Here is a 17,024-nt window from a genome sequence, read left to right as displayed (position 1 = left end):
TTTTATGTGACGATTTCAACGTAACAAAAAAAAAATTGACTTTTCAAACAATATACATGTCTGAATTGTCAAGAATTGTGTTTCACCCGCCTTCGTAAGTGTCTTAACCTGTTCTTTCAGAACCTTGAGAATTACAACTTTGACAACCGTTCATTATGTCCAAAACTTAATTCCCTTGACTGAAAGTCAGGGTCTTACACCAGAAAATACCGAAAAATGTGGGTAACAAAAAGGTTCACTTTGATTGCAAATGTATGAAATGCTATGAAAAACGTTAAATGTGGGTAACAAAAAATCGTTGAGGGCACGATAACTTGAGTAATTTTTAACCAATTTGGATGATTCTTTCTTTTAAATACGTGGAAATAAAATCCCGAGGCTAAGTTCGAAGATGGGCTATGTAGGACTAAGGATCTGGAAGCTATCCGAGAAAAACGGGATTTTACACTGTTGATCACAGCCTCAATTATAAAAGATTACTTTGATGAAATTTGATTTTGTTTGGTAGTGTGGGTAAATCATATAAGTTTGTTTTCGACGTGTAGGAGAACTAGTAGGAAGAATAATTTCATCATTCGATGCCCATCTTCTAACGTGTAAACATATCTTCCTAATAACTTGATAGTTGACTATCAAATTTCATAGTTGACTATCAAATTTGATAGTTGATTATCAAATTTGATAGTCAACTATCAAGTAGGTAGTTTTTTACTCCCTTTACAACCACATCTTACGCCAGCAAAATGCTTGTTATCAAATTAGCACACTTTGATTAAAAAGTGTTAGAAATTTAAAAAAATAGTTAAATTTTTGAGATGAATTATCTCAACTAATTTTTGATGATTTTTTTTAAATCGAAGAGAATATTGTAAAAATTTTATGAGTGTGAAGTTTGCGGCCAGAGCGAAGCGAGGGCCGTAATTCACACGAGTCGTGACATTTTATTCATGATTGAAGGTTTTGTGAATGGGAAATCGAGGGAATATTTTTTCTCGGTGTACCAATAAATTTCTCCTTTTACAAATATTTTTAATCCATTTACCATTATAGAGTCGAAATTGGTACCAATTTACCGAAAATATTGGTAAACTGAGTTATTTTCAACGATGAACCAAAAACTAATTAAGTTCATTTATTACCATGTCACCATGTAAAGGTATATTAAGTACCGGGGAACTTCCTTTTTTTACGCAAAATTGTAAGAGAAGAACATCTATCGCACTTTTTTATTTTGTGAAAAAGTCCTCGTTCCACATTCACAAAACAAACTTCGCATCTACTCTGATGTAACAAAAATGGAATCAAACAGAATAATAGACAGCTCATACGAGTGGGGAGTTTACGGCCAGAGCGAAGCGAGGGTCGTAATCTACATGAGTCATATTTTATTTATGATTTGAGGTTGATTGAAAATCTTGAAAGTTGAAAATTTTTAAGAAAATTGAGAGCTCAAAAAGTGGTCAAAAATAACTCCACCTTACCCTCGATGGTTTCCTTTTTTTTTTCAAATTTTACTGTCATTTGCGTGGTAAGTAGTAATATAGTAATATAGTAAATATATTATGTATTAAATGTGACAAGTTTTCATGAATAGTCAAAAATACATTTAGAAAAGTGTTAGTCAAGGGACCTGTCCCGCCCAAAAGGTGGGACCTAGTTCAGAACATACGCCGCCAAATTCCTATAATATTATAAACCCACTCAAAGAAACACCCTCAAACTTATTCATTTCTTTACATCGGCACAATGTTGACATAAAACCAATTTTGGAACGTCTCCGAATGTCTCTTTTCCTTCCTTTGGTATTTGGTAAACACGTGCGCTATATAGAAAGATTCACGAAATTTAATTTAATTTAAAAACTCGGCCTAAGAAAAATGGAAAAGAAATTTCACTGTTTGATTGCGGACACAACAGCGTTCATTGAAAATGTGTCGCTTCAGGTATGAATATCAATTTTTTTTCGATCTGATTGTCTTAATGAGACTCAACGTAATCAAAAAACAGGAGTATGCCGACTATGTGATAACCGTTCCAGAGGTTGTCAGCGAGATAAAGAACAAAAGACAATTGAAACGGCTTTGCGTTCTTCCGTACGATTTGGTGATTGACGAACCATCACCTGAAAGCGTTCGTCATGTTATTGAATTTGCCAAGAAAACTGGCGATTATTTGAGTCTGTCGTCTGCGGATATCAAAGTTATAGCGCTAACATACCAATTGGAAAAGGAACTCGTCGGTGGGACACACTTGAGAACGGAACCGGTTGTCGCCAAGTTAATAGCATCCCGAGACAAACCGGCAGAATTGATTGATAGCAAACCGCTGGCCGGTTTCTATATGCCACCCGATAAACAGCAATTGGATTTGAAGGAGAAACTGAACGAAGAACTCATAGAATTGAAAGAAGCGGGAAAGGATAAAGAACAAATTGTTGATGACAACACGGAACTACAAAATGTCGATGACAACACAGGCCCACAAAATGTTGATGATAATTCCGGCGACATTGACCTGGAATTGAAACAACAAATTGAGAATCTTCACATCGACATGAAATCGGAAAAATCTGATGATGTGAACAATGTACTGGTGCAGGTTGAAAGTGCAAAAGAAACTGAGGAAGAGAGTGAAGATTCCGAGTCGGAAGGTATGCCGAGAAATGCATTCAGCTCTTACCGCAAACGCTAATTTTCATAATTTCCCATTCAGAATCCTCTGAAGACGATGACCCCGACAGCTGGATAACTCCTAATAATCTCTTGGCAGTGAAAAGTTCATATGGCAAAGAATCGGCTACCTCTGAATCAGTTCGAGTAGCATGCATGTCCACCGATTATGCCATCCAAAATGTCTTGAAACAAATCAACCTTAACATTGCTGCATTGGACGGAAAGATCATTAAACAGATGCTTACCTACATCTTACGGTGCTATGCATGTTACAAGACGACAAGTATCATGACAAAGATATTCTGTCCGAAATGCGGTAACAAAACGTTAAAGCGAGTTGCAGTCAGTCTGGATGAGAACGGTCAACAAGTGGTACGTTTTAACAATTATTTTCTCATTATGTCGGAAAGGAGACCCTTTAAAACGATCATTCATTCTTCAGATTCACATCAATACTCGCCGGCCATTAACAGGTAAAGGGAAAAATACGAGCATACCGCGTCCACAAGGTGGAAAACATTCGTCAAATCCAATTTTATTCGAAGATCAACCGATTCCAAAGCAAATGCCGTCGAGGGTAGCTCGTACGAAAACAAATGCATTGGATGAAGACTACGATGCCGGTAAGGGTTTCTTGTTTGATAATTTGAAATTTCGGGACTAACGTTGGATGCTTTTCAGGTTTTTCACCATTCGTGCGACGAGACGTTGATTCAAAGTCAGCATTGCTGAGAGCTAAAGCTGGCGGAAGTAGTATGCGACAGTGGATGAGAAATTATGATTTCCAAAACACAAAGCGAAAGCAGAAGAAGTAGTTGCGTGTTCAGATTGGCAGATTTTCCAAATAAAACCTTTTTTTGAACATTTTTCTTGTCGCTTTTATCTTGAGATAGTGGGAAGTCAAACCTGTACAACAAAATAGAGAGCTCTGAGCGCAGAATTCGAGTATACCATTTTATCGTATTCAACATGCCATCCCATTCTCAACAGTACCAAAAATTTTCCCTGGCTTTCTTCATCTGTAATCTGCACCGTTATGTTTCAACCGACTACCCAAATCCATTGCTGTTCTGTTCAGAAGCTGATTAAAATCAGAAACGTCTGATCTAGGCTACACCTACGGTGTAAGGAAGCTATGTCGATAACATTCAGAAGAACAAATTACCTTTTATACCAACTAGACAACTCGATACCTTTGTCAATTCGTGTTAAGAAATCAACAAACATTTCTGAAGTTTAGAGGCCATCATCTCCCAAAATAATTGGAACGTGTGTGGCTCAACAAATCACTGCATCAGATATATCAGCGATCCTGCCTTCACGCAAACTGAACGTGATGCTTTACTATCAGATCGGCAATTATTTAAATTAACCAAAGACAGACTCAGGTCTTCCGAATATTCAATATCCCAACAAAAATCTCTTCGAGAAAAGTGTGACGCAGTCTTTGAAGTACAATTTCTAAAATGAATGATATCGCTAGAGTTGACGCTTTCAGCTTCGTTACGCAAAAATTAAATTTTACACCCAATTTTAGTTCAAACAAGCTGGCTTAGTTTTTCTCATCATCTGCCAAATAATTTTTACCAAAAAAAATGTGACTGGAAACAACCAAAATTTTACCAAAAAAAATCTGCGTCGCATGTGGCAGATAAATTTTCTTGCTGGTCTGTTCCTGAACATTTGCCACTTTGCGACGCAGATTTTTTTGGTAAAATTTTGGTTGTTTCCAGCCAATTTTTTTGGTAAAAATTATTTGGCAGATGATGAGAAAAACTAATCCAGCTTGTTTGAACTAAAATTGGGTGTAAAATTTAATTTTTGCGTAACGAAGCTGAAAGCGTCAACTCTAGCGATATCATTCATTTTAGAAATTGTACTTCAAAGGCTGCGTCACACTTTTCTCGAAGAGATTTTTGTTGGGATTTCAGTCGTTTTAGAAGTTTTAGAACACTGCTTTTTATAACAGTTTATAACAGAAATTAGGAAATTTGGCGAAATTTGAAAATTTGACGAAATTTGACGAAAATCAAAAATTTGACGAAAATCGAAAATTTGACGAAATTCGAAAATTTGACGAAATTCGAAAATTTGACGAAAATCAAAAATTTGACGAAAATAAAAAATTTGACGAAATTCGAAAATTTGACGAAAATCAAAAATTTGACGAAAATTGAAAATTTGACGAAAATCGAAAATTTGACGAAATTCGACGAAATTCTAAAATTTGACGAAATTCGAAAATTTGACGAAAATCGAAAATTTGACGAAGAAAGTAATTCTCTATCTGCCACCATTCAAGAAATATCTCTAAAACCCACCCATTTCCAACTTTCGACATTTTTCACAAATGCCCTTCTTTTCTACTCGTAAAACTCTGAGACTTTGCCGAAGAAAGTAACTCTCTATTTGCCACCATTCAAGAAATACCTCTAAAAACATAATTGACCCACCCATTTCCAACTTTCGACATTTTTCACATATGCCTCTCTGTTCTACTCGTAAAACTCTGAGACTTTGCCGAAGAAAGTAACTCTCTATCTCTCATAACCCAAAAAAATATTAGTCCTTTCATCCTACGCTCGAGTAGCTCAAAATTTGGTCACTCTAATCACTCTAGCTCAAACGAATCTGCCCCGATTTTTTTAATTATTTTTTTGTTCGAATCGTGTTACGAATACCTTTCATTTGATGGGTCGCACGCCTCTGTAGGTTTCAATACAGCTAAGCTACAGCCGAAAACGCGTTCCCCACCCTCGAAAACCACACTCAGAAACCACTTCGAGGCCAATAAAACAAAATTCTGGTTTTTCCTGGGGTAATGGCGTATCACATTTTCATTTTTATGCCCACCCCGAGGCTCCTGCAAAATTTCATGGAGATTGGCTGACTAGTTTCCGAGATCGACCGTCGATAGATAGACAGATAGATAGAAACATACAGAGTAAGTTGAAAGATTTTGATTGTTTGGAAAACGTTAATTTGGTGCATTTTCTATCAAAATGACCAACTTCAAAACGATGTATCTCCGGCAATTTTAAAGTTACATAGTCGAGTGATAGCTCGTTTTGCTCGTATTTGAAGCGCGAATAAGATAGAATAGGATTTGTGGTGATACAGGCCAAAGGAAAGAAACCTAAATTCTCGCCTATATAGTTGCCGCGTCTCAAAAAAATTTCTTCGTTCTTTTTTTGGAAGTTAGACTGCGTCAAGTCCTCCGCTATCGCTCCGGACATGATTTTGAATGTTCTGATTGTTGGTAATTGAATGAGTGTTTCGACCGGGAGATATTATCTTGATGGAAGGTGATGCTTTTCGTTGAATTTAAGAGTTAGTGTGAATGGCGATAAATACCTCGTGAAGTTGCTGCCGATTTTTATGGACAGCATCAAAAGTTTTATCAATTATAGTTTGAAAGTTTCATGTTAAAAGTGATGTCCAGATGATATTCGTTTCAAGCTTTACTTACTCTTAAGAGTGATATCGCCAAATCTTCAGGTGATTGGGAAACAAGCGGTCTTCGATTTAAATGAGTGATAGCTCGTTGGATTCGTCTTTCAATTCTAGGAAACACGTGTCTTTCACTTTTTCTTTAAAAAAATTTGTTTTCTGTGAAAAGCGCTCAAAAGTGAAGACATGTCAGAGGGTACCGAAAACAGTTTTTCGACAATAACTCAAGAAAAAATGATTTTAAATTGTTGTAATGTTGTACGAATGTCGGCCTTGGAAAGACCTACAGGTAGAGTATACGCACCGCTTGGTGCGAGTAGATCCACGAGAGTTGCGACTAAAAATGTAGTGAATATTCGGAGAGTCCGCCTTCTCTGCAGCTTCGATGTTCCACGAAACTGAGTATGGGGTGCTGTAGCTGGCCTCACCCACTCACTACTGGTAACTCGCAAATATTTTTGACAAAAATTTGGTTACCAGGAAATCAATACTTTGTGAACTACCGGGAGATGTATAGAACGGGAAGACAGTTTTACGGCTTTGGTTACTGCGAAATTTTGACTCAGTTACCGTTACCGGATTATTACAATACTTACTCTTGCCTTGGTTTGATATATCTAACGACTGGTACATGCACCAATCAGAACATGGACGTTCGAACTCCAACGATACAATGTACCATTGAACCACATTTTATCTCCCTACTTCATTCTTCTATTCTGTACTCATGGGATTAGTTTTACCGCTAGGTCATTAGTTATGTGAGCGGAATCCTTCATAAATTACGCAGGTGTGACGGTTCAGATGGATGTAATTTGAACATCTTCTTTCTTATGCTTCTAATGTCACTTTGTGTGTATAGTGTACAACCACAACCATAATTCGCCATGCGTTTGGACTTAATTATGTTTGATTCAATTCGGCAGACAGTAGTTATGTAGACAGTAACACGACGCGAGTTCTTATGCTTTCGCAGCGAAATTGTTCGATTTATTAAAATTTTAATGGAACGTGTCCATCCACGCTATTAAGGCGAGTCAATGGACTTTTCTTTTGAACAGTTTCGTGGATTTTTGTTGTGGTTCTTGTTTCATGGAAAATTACACTAAACATGTACTTCCCTGTACACAGCCGTTGTATGGTTGGCTGTGCTTTCACAGTCAGACACATTGTTTGATAGCAAAAGTAAGGCAATTATATCCAGCCTGAAGAATACAATCTGAGGACAAAACATGCCGCGGACTGCAATTTCACTTATAAGCCGAGACAATTCATATAAAACGTCAACACATTGAACAGCGGCCACATATTAGGCCGGGAAATTGTTCAGTAAATTTTAACACACGAGTACTAGCTCTGCAGCAATGCACAACAGGCAACAAGGACACTCCGGAACGGTAAAACTTAAATGCACTAACTTTGGTTGAAACGCCCAATATTTTCATTGTTTTTACCAATTTTATTTTGTCGCAAGGAAAACTTCCATTTTGGTCAAACTTAGGCTTTCAACGCGAACTTTCGAACTGGATAGATGGATCGTTTACGAAGTTCTTTCAATGTTTTTCGGTTAGCGTCCCGCGGTGACAGGGCCTTGCGAATAGCACGAGTCTTCTTTGGTCGCAAGTCAAGTGGCTTGAACTTCTTACCACGATACAATCGGCGTAAGTTCTCTTTTGTCTTCTGGTGCATAACAATGTACACACGAGCGATCGCCTTACGAACCACACGGCTGCAATTAACATACCAAGTTAGTTACGTGCTTTGAGGTTATGTTATTGATTGTTTCGATTTAACTTACATTTTGGACAATTTGGATGGGGCACCACCGGTTACTTTGGCCACACGCAAATTGAGAAGCTCCGTTTTGAGTTCATCGAGCTGTTTTACCAACTCCTTCTTATCCTTTGTACGCAATTCGGAGCACTTAACTTTCACCTGTAAATAAAACGAATTTTTGTTAATGGAATTGGAAATAATCACATCATCGTCACGAAAATGATGATACAATTCAATAATCAAGTAAATTTAATTAACAAAATGCAATGATTACAGAAATATTTAAAGATTTTTATTGAACGACGAGCAAACGTACCATTTTGAAAGACAGTTACAATTGTAAAGAACTCAAACCAAGTTTGATTGACAGAACGATATGTATGGAAAGAGAGACGTCAAAAAAATGTGTATATGTTTGATACCGTTCCTAAAATCAAAACACCTAGAACCACGCAATGTAAACGCCCAAAAACGTACGTTTGATGAAAAAAAGGTGGGATTTTTTTGAAATCAAACCCACTTCGTAGGCTGTTAAGAGTGATATCGCCAAATCTTAAGGTGAATTTTTTTAACTTTGGGAACAAGCGGTCTCCGATTTTAATGAGTGATAGCTCGTTGGATTCGTCTTTCAATTCTAAGAAACACGTATCTTTCACTTTTTCTCCGACTCCGACTCCGACTTCACTATACCCAGCGAGCGATGTATTCCATTCGCTATGCCTCCTAGATTACGCTAGGCCAACCAGGTATGTGGAAAATGGACAAACACACAAAGAACTGACCCTCAGCTGGTGTACAGTTCGACTAACTACGACATTTATGTTTAGTTTGTTGTTGCTATTCCGATCTCCGTGGGAGATTCACCATCTATCACATTAGTGACGAGTTTCCGGTCTCTCTGAGAGATTCACCTTTCATCTATGATGACTATCGTGCGTTTGCTCTGAGAATGGTTCATATTAATTGTCTTTATTTAAGATCTCCTTGTGAGATTCACCTTTCTTGAACACTCAGGTTTAGCTGTTAAGAATTTAATAACAGATTATAACGATACAAACTTGTGGTATTATTCTTCTTCTTCTTCGGATATATTGCCGTCGTATATGGCCTGTTCTACAGCTTTCATATCGAATTCGTCGTCTCCCACATTTGGTAACAGATCGGTGGTTCCCGATTTTGCTGCTTCTTTAAGTAATGTGTCTTCCCATATGAAACACGGCCGACCCACTTTGTACTTGCTATTGATTCGAAAGCGTATCTTTCACTTTTTCTAAAAAAAATGTTTTCTGTGAAAAGCATTTAAAAGTGAAGACATGTCAGAGGGTACCGAAAACAGTTTTTCGGCAATAACTCAAGAAAAAAATTATTTTAAATTGTTGTAATGTTGTACGAATGTCGGCCTTGGAAAGTCCTACAGGTAGGGTATACGCACCGCTTGGTGCAAGTAGATCCACGAGAGTTACGACTAAAAATGTAGTGAATGTTCGGAGAGTCCGCCTTCTCTGCAGCTTTTCAATCGGACCAATATTTGCTACGTGATAGGAGTTTGGAAAAACGATATGATCAAGTGGGAGCAAACGGTTTCCGAAAATTGTGTTTTTTATTTATTTTATCAAAATAACACCTAATTTCGAAGAAGTGAGACGAAATTTACATTGTAAATAGTGTAATGAGTCGTTTAAATATAGCTGCTTGTGTGTCACTGTTGTTGTATTAACAGAAAGTGTACCTATCGTGAAATTTTGTTTTGCTTTGCAGAAGTAAAGTAAATGTGAGAAATCATTGTTTTATTCAAGTAATTTACTAAATGAGAATTCGTTATAATTATGGTCCAAATTCGTGACGTGAGTTCATGTTCTGGCAGATTTATGTACCTAGATATAAATCTAAAAATGTTTTTAGTAGTGTGTCTAAACTGAACGCTCGGAGCCTCTTACGTATCTTAAAAAAAAAAAATCAAAGTAAATCGAGCCTCGCAGATGAGCAATGTTATAAGTTATGTTTTCTCAATGTAACACTCTTTCCTATGCACAGTGTAGCGGCTTTGGCATATTATGACAAATTATGCTTCGATTTATAGGGCAAATGTTCAAAACTTTTTTACTACAAAATCTCTAAAAATTCATTTATTGGTAAATTCTGAAATTTAGAAATTTTTAAGATTTTTTTTTTTTTATAAGCTAACGGTAATTACGATTTATTCAATATAGCGAAAAAGAAGGCTGCTAGGCGCAACCAGCAAAAAAACGATCTTTTCAAAAAACAAGTTTACAATAAATAAAAATCATCAATTCTATTCGTTCCTAATGTTCCCAAAATGCAGCTAGCGTTCCTTCGTTGAATGGCAATAGAAACCTTCTGTAATAGGTAATCCATAGAACGCCATTCACCGGAAGCCCGTCGCATCAATGATCCTAATTTCTTTATAAATATTCTAGTTTCTGGACCCATGCTACCTAGTGATTCAAATGCAATAGGAGTGAAAAAGTAATTTTCTTTTAAAAGTTGGTAATGATTATGCTTATGTCTTTCCGCATTATCTGCTATTGCACCAGCCTTCTTTGAAGATTCATTTACATAAGAAGGGGCGAGAGTATCTCTAACGGTAACATCCCAAAGTATCGGTCTACCATGACTCCATGGAATTAGAGTCACACCATCCGGTCTTTTACCGTCATCTCTAGAGATCCCAGGAGGCTGTATTATATTTGGAAAACCTGCTGAAGAAAATGCATGAGAAAAGATTTTATTTATTTCATCATGTCCTGGTATCCATCCTCCGCTTTTTTTACAAGATAAGCCATGTAATCCATCCTTCTTAACCATCTTACTGCAGAGGCATTTATGTTCTTCGCACAATTGAGAGCCTAAACGAAGACCAACGGAAATTCTAGCTGTATTGTTATCTAATAGTAAGCCCAATTGACTCGATGGGACCACCTGCAGCCACTTTGAAGATTCTTTAGTAGATGACGCAAGTATTAAATTCCTAAAACCCGGCACTGCTTTCAATAAGCTGCAGCTCAAGTTCAAGGATAAAGATGAATTAAAACCGTGTTTTCAAATGCAGAGTGTACTCTTTAATAACACAAATACGGTCGGCTACAGTAATTACGAAATGAATAGAATTCAGAGAAATGATAACAGAGGGCTGGGCCGGCGCAGCGCCATCTGTTATCATTTCTCTGATAGATTTGTTGGCTTTGATGTTAATCGGTACCCCAAATTTCCTCGGGCATCCAGACACGTTAAAAATTGACAGCGACGTACAACTGAAAAGTTTAAGGTAACTTCTCCACATAAAGTATATGGCGTATCCACGTCTAATTTCCAAGTTCCACTCCAACTCATAATTATAAGGGAAAATCGCAATCTACCCAAGTCAGCTCTCGAGTGTAATTCTATGATAGATTCGATCTACTTTTTTTGTCTTATAATTGAGAAGTAATCTATACTTCAGCAAGCAAAATCTTCCACCGAAAAACCCAAGGTTCTGAAATAACAGATTAAGACAACTCTGAGTTGATCACGAAGGCGGTGACACACAAAAAGGCAACTTAACAAAAACAAAATTCCCGTCTTCGTGGATGTCTTAACCTGTTCTTTCAGAACCTTGGAAAAACCATCGTCAATTATTGGGATTTAAGGAACTCAGATGTCAATTCAATAATTCTGTCCACATTCTCCGGCTGAACAGTTGCATTTAGCCATTTTCGAGCTTTAGCGACAATGAGATCCCATTTTTCCCTTTCCATCAGCCAGGTTATGAACGAAAAAGCTTATAGCCAAAGCTGTCGCAAAAACTTGATTAGACAAATTATGTTTGTTGGACGCTAGAATGTTAAGGGGATGTAGTCGGCCATCACAATCAAGCAAATTCAGTACTCCTAGAGTGATATTACCTTCCACCATTTCTGTCAATGATTTTCCTAGGATCGGTACCAGATCTTCATTCAAAATAAATGATCCATCGTATGACTGAATGTTAATGAGGCTCATCAAAAGCGATGAAGAACATCCATGTGCAGCATCATTGACATCGGATCGTACAAAAAAGTTTGGCGATAAACAGTCGCAACGGTCATCTGATGGCGATAGTTTAACATCCCGTTCCAGAACTCGTTCCACATTAGTCTTCATTATATCCACAACCTCGTCAGTTTGGACTATTGTGGCTTGCAGCCTTCTTTGCCGTTCGGATAGTGTGTCGTTGGGGTCAGATCTTTCAAAAAAGTTTTTTGCTATTGACTGGATTTTGGATTTGATAACAGAAGTCGAAGAAAACCAGCCGTTTGTCGCAGCCGATTGCAAAGTACAATGTGCCGGTAAAGTGTATGCACGATCATAGGATGCCGATAGATCATATCCGCCGTGCCACCCATGAGCTAATTGGTTAGGTATAAATCTTGTTTCCATCACCCAATTCGCCAACATCTGTTTCTCGTCAGCTACATCAATAGCAATGAATGAGGTATAGCTAGACGTGATTCCAGCGGAAGCAAAAATACAATTTTTGTAGAGATGTTAATGATTAATTCATCTTCAAGAATTTTGAATTGTACCGTTCTGGCATGCTATATCTATGATTTCTTGCTTCAAGCTCTTTTTCGGTTCCGAATCTTCTTTGGCCTCCAAATCGCGAATTAGTCTTATAGCTGCAAGACGATGAAATAGTAGGCGCACATCTCCTTGGACATTTGATGGAGAATGCTGATGGAACAAAAGTTAAATCTCAATTATTTTTAATGGAAGACCGGTTATCATTACCTCTACTCTCACAGTAAGGGGCCCGTCTGGTGATTGTGCGGTGATTAATACCGACTTAGGGCAATCATTTTTAAACAATCCGAACACTATCAATTGAGACCCATCAAACACCGGCGGAATCTTTTCCGGCGATTGTTTAATCCGTGGAGACGTTTCTGATGTCAATTCATCCGATTCTATCGGTTTGTTATACCCGAGCAATGTTTTCGTTTTATTAAGAATAGTCGGTTTTTCTTGAATCGGAGACAGACCATCCCACTCCAAATGGATGTCAGTCAATGACGGTTGCAACGCATTTTTCAGTTGATCAAGAACCTTCTTATCTACACTCTCGTTGTACGTTACATAGGCAGCCGTACCACCGCCAGCTTTTGCTATACCTCCAACCAAACCGTGGGATGCTGCATCGCCAATCCCAAGAGCAAATACTCGTACTTTGTGCGCATTGGCGTGTACAATTCCGACTACAGCGTTCTGATTGGATACCTGTTACGAACATTCGATAAATGTAGATTGTTTACTTCTAAAAACGAGAACGTACCTCGCCATCAGTCAGAACAAAAATTTGCCTGAAATAACCATCGATTTCTGGTTGACCGAATATTTCCTCTAGAGGTGCAAGAATTTCTGTACCACCCATATCGGCATCCAGAGCTAAAAATTTAAACGACAAATTATCGAAAGTTCTAGCGTTTTATGGACACATCTTAGAGTAATTATACCTAGAGAGGAAATTTGTACGACGAAATGTGGTCCCAACATCAGTTTGTATAACATACACATTTCGTATAATTTTACACCAATACCTGTATGCGTTCGCTTTTGATAGTTCAATTTGCCCTCTTAATTAAGAGGGCAAACACACCTACCAATAAACATTTCGTTTTTAGGTCTTTTTTCCATAGGAAAAAAAGACCTATTGTGGGCAGTTCATCTGTCCGTCCGTCTGTCCGTCTGTGTCACAAATAAAATGTGATTGATAAAAGTTAAAATTGCAATGCTACTATGAACAAACCAACACCAGGCAAATCAATTATTATTTGTTATCTGGTAACCAATCGCTCATAGCAGACATTGCAATTTGGTAGTTGTTGGCAGTTAGACCCCCAAACTATATAGCAGCAAAGATGTTTCTTACTCGAGAGATGCAAACCGACTGACGAAATTATTCGGCCTGCTGGTCTATTTATAAATCGAGTATTTGGTAGTTGACTACCAAAGTGGTAGTTGACTGACTACCAAAGTGGTAGTTGACTGACTACCAAAGTGGTAGTTGACTGACTACCAAAGTGGTAGTTGACTGACTACCAAAGTGGTAGTTGACTGACTACCAAAGTGGTAGTTGACTGACTACCAAGTGGTAGTTGACTGACTACCAAAGTGGTAGTTGACTGACTACCAAAGTGGTAGTTGACTGACTACCAAAGTGGTAGTTGACTGACTACCAAAGTGGTAGTTGACTGACTACCAAAGTGGTAGTTGACTGACTACCAAAGTGGTAGTTGACTGACTACCAAAGTGGTAGTTGACTGACTACCAAAGTGGTAGTTGACTGACTACCAAAGTGGTAGTTGACTGACTACCAAAGTGGTAGTTGACTGACTACCAAAGTGGTAGTTGACTGACTACCAAAGTGGTAGTTGACTGACTACCAAAGTGGTAGTTGACTGACTACCAAAGTGGTAGTTGACTACCAAAGTTGTAGTTGACTACCAAAGTGGTAGTTGACTACCAAAGTGGTAGTTGACTACCAAAGTGGTAGTTGACTACCAAAGTGGTAGTTGACTACCAAAGTGGTAGTTGACTACCAAAGTGGTAGTTGACTACCAACATGGTAGTTGACTAATACGGATGTTGTAATAGGCTTGCTTGCCTATTTATAATTCCAAAATTTGGTAGTTGAATACCAAAGTGGTACTTGAATTAGTACCAAGCTAGTAGTAAACAGAAATTGAAAAAAAAATGAAAAAAGACCTCACCAGGCTTCAGCCGGTCTATTCTTGTTCATGTTGGGACCACATATTTTACGTAATTTTGTTCGAAATTTCCTCCCTAGGTATAATTACTCTTAGGGACACATTATACCCCTTGCATGCGCTTTCGCTCTCTTTAAATTTTCTTCATCGTACTTTACACTGGTGGGAAACACAGATGTATGAGTCGATCCAAATCCTACTATATTAAAGTAGCAATCAGCAGGCAAGGAATGTAGGATTAGCTGGAAAGTAATTAAGAAGCTGTGTGAAATGGATGGAATAAGTGAACTCATACATTTAACACACCAAAAGTGCTTCCCTAGCCAAGGCGATACTTCTACCCATCATAGATCCAGATCTATCAAGCACAAAAATTAGCTCCGGCTTTAGGTCGCACAATTTGAAACTGGGTAACAAATGAATCATTACAGCAGTCGAATTATCGTTGCCATTCGTCTAAACTATCAGGATAATACAGATAGAATACAAAGCAAAACGAATACAAATAGTTATACATGGCGTGACTACACTACCTTTACCTCTGAATACATTCTTGGCTTATGTTTCTCCCCTGGTTGAATAGTCAACACAAAATCACGATCCATGTCCGTTGTTTGTCCTGACAATTCCACAACAGCCTTGTGGTAATTATCATTTTCAGAAATTAGTTCTGACGTCTGCACGGTCACTTTATGCGTTGGACTCTCAATTGCCTTTATGCCACCTTGTATGGAAACTTTTACTTTTATAGACAATGGTGCCGGAGATGAGCTCGAGAACTGCATGTTCTCAATATCGATTGCCTGGCTATCCGTTCCTGTGGAAGGTACGTGGTGCAATTGTCGTCGGTATGTAAAAGCGGATGTTGTTGGTCCCCGGCTCGTTTTTTACTTCAGTCATATATTCGATGAAGATCTTCACATGAGTGCCTGGTTTAAGAAAACCCACTCGAAGCTAAGAGACATAGCATTGAACGAATTTGGGGAGAATTTATAGGATCAGAACTTTATGCTAACTTTGAATATATCGCTGGTTGTCTCCTCTCCCAGAAACGATGTTTTCTTATCAGCTATTGCCTCAGCATAAACTTTTAGAGCTTCATCTCGTGGTTTCACGGTTCCCTGTAAATATTAGAAAAATGCAACGGCCTATTTATTGGCTGGTAGCAGACACATACTTTAATCACTCTGCCATCCAACTCGGCCTGGAAATTGGTAACCGATGCATCTGGATCGACAGGAAAGTAATAAATTGCTTCGATTGGTTGTTCCTCGTTGTTTACATAGTACTGTGTTATTTCCACTTGAGCCGCAGCATGAATCACCGTTGCACAGACATCTGCTGATATCAGGGGAATTGGACGTTTCCCCGCATCAAACACAAGACCACAGCAAATATTTTTTTGTCCTCCGAAATTGTTTGCAAACATTTTCTTTCTTTCGTCACAATCACGGTGGGCGTACAAATAAAAATTTAAAATCAAAACGGAGAACGAGGAATCAGAAATTGATTTTAGTTTTTCAATTGAATTGAATTTACTTTTCCAGCTGTTCCTATTCTTGTTTGGCAAGAAATGAAATTGCGTATCGCTGCTAAAAGAAAATATTTTGTTTTAAATATCAATACACCCCATTAAATGCCACCCCCGTTTTCGAAGGACTTTTATTACGATGAGAAGAACCCTACATAACAATACAAATCTACGCATGTCTATAGTGTACAAATCTGTTACGATGACTCATTCATTGATAAAAAGGAACGGAAAGAATCGCAATGCTATAATGATTGTTGTGTATGACTTCAGCTGATTTCTCAGCTGGCCCTCAAATAGAGGACATTTTGATACACATTTTGTATCATCTAATCTACATAAGACGCATTAAAAGGGTACTATTAAGCTTTATGTTTTGAGTGTTTATGGCTCTTGCTGTAACTTCAAATGGGTTGTTTTTTGCAATGTTCAAATTAGGTTTTTTTCTGATTTTCTTTTAATAGAACATTACTGCTGTAAGGATGTAATACGCATAATCGGACGGATTTGTGGACCTTATCGATTCATTCAAAGTATTTGTAGACTTTCCAAAATTTTAAAATGAATTTTATCAATTGCATTGATCTCGTCCATTATCTCAATCAGAACTGTATCCACGATTGCGTTTGTTTTGTTTAGCAGTTAGGCAGCTCCCTATTCGTCTCGAAAATCACACTGAAATGAAATGAATCGATGAGGCGACATAACTACACGGTCAATATCGCCAGTAACGATATTATCGTTTTTTAGACGATAGTATTGACTAAAAAACGATATTATCGTCCAAAAAAATTTCATTCAGGACGATAATATCGTCTAAAATTATAAATTTTAAAATATTTTCAGGACGAT

General features: G+C 37.8%; 3 protein-coding genes across 4 annotated transcripts; 1 reads left to right on the top strand and 2 right to left on the bottom strand.

Annotated features, from left to right (window-relative positions):
- Nucleotides 1-1,745: 1,745 nt before the first annotated feature.
- LOC119067763 (RNA-binding protein NOB1) lies at nt 1,746-3,542 on the top strand. Its single transcript, XM_037170895.1, has 5 exons — nt 1,746-1,943; nt 2,008-2,650; nt 2,713-3,044; nt 3,115-3,295; nt 3,354-3,542. Exons 1-5 carry the CDS (start codon nt 1,878-1,880, stop codon nt 3,485-3,487), a joined length of 1,356 nt encoding a protein of 451 aa, XP_037026790.1. The 5' UTR covers nt 1,746-1,877; the 3' UTR covers nt 3,488-3,542.
- A 4,018-nt stretch (nt 3,543-7,560) lies between these two features.
- On the bottom strand, nt 7,561-8,315 carry LOC119067770 (60S ribosomal protein L35). Its single transcript, XM_037170914.1, has 3 exons — nt 8,215-8,315; nt 7,921-8,057; nt 7,561-7,851 (listed from the first exon to the last, which is right to left on the bottom strand). The coding sequence occupies exons 1-3, from the start codon at nt 8,215-8,217 to the stop codon at nt 7,620-7,622; spliced, it is 372 nt and encodes a 123-aa protein (XP_037026809.1). The 5' UTR covers nt 8,218-8,315; the 3' UTR covers nt 7,561-7,619.
- A 2,785-nt stretch (nt 8,316-11,100) lies between these two features.
- Nucleotides 11,101-16,132, bottom strand: LOC119067758 (von Willebrand factor A domain-containing protein 5A-like). Of its 2 annotated transcripts, XR_005086026.1 has the most exons (11): nt 15,819-16,132; nt 15,658-15,762; nt 15,181-15,595; nt 14,948-15,097; nt 14,751-14,883; nt 13,207-13,319; nt 12,666-13,151; nt 12,459-12,608; nt 11,801-12,386; nt 11,522-11,731; nt 11,101-11,383 (listed from the first exon to the last, which is right to left on the bottom strand). XR_005086026.1 is itself a non-coding variant. In XM_037170891.1 (10 exons), exons 3-10 carry the CDS (start codon nt 15,424-15,426, stop codon nt 11,619-11,621), a joined length of 1,977 nt encoding a protein of 658 aa, XP_037026786.1. In that variant the 5' UTR covers nt 15,427-15,595; nt 15,658-15,762; nt 15,819-16,132; the 3' UTR covers nt 11,443-11,618. The 2 variants fall into 2 exon arrangements, 1 of the variants encoding a protein (XP_037026786.1); XM_037170891.1 differs by lacking the exon at nt 11,101-11,383 and having other exon boundaries at nt 11,443-11,731.
- Nucleotides 16,133-17,024: the final 892 nt, after the last annotated feature.

Source organism: Bradysia coprophila, assembly GCF_014529535.1.
Source record: "Bradysia coprophila strain Holo2 chromosome X unlocalized genomic scaffold, BU_Bcop_v1 contig_128, whole genome shotgun sequence".
Taxonomy (NCBI): Eukaryota; Metazoa; Arthropoda; class Insecta; order Diptera; family Sciaridae; genus Bradysia; species Bradysia coprophila.
This window is presented reverse-complemented; position numbering and strand designations above follow the sequence as displayed.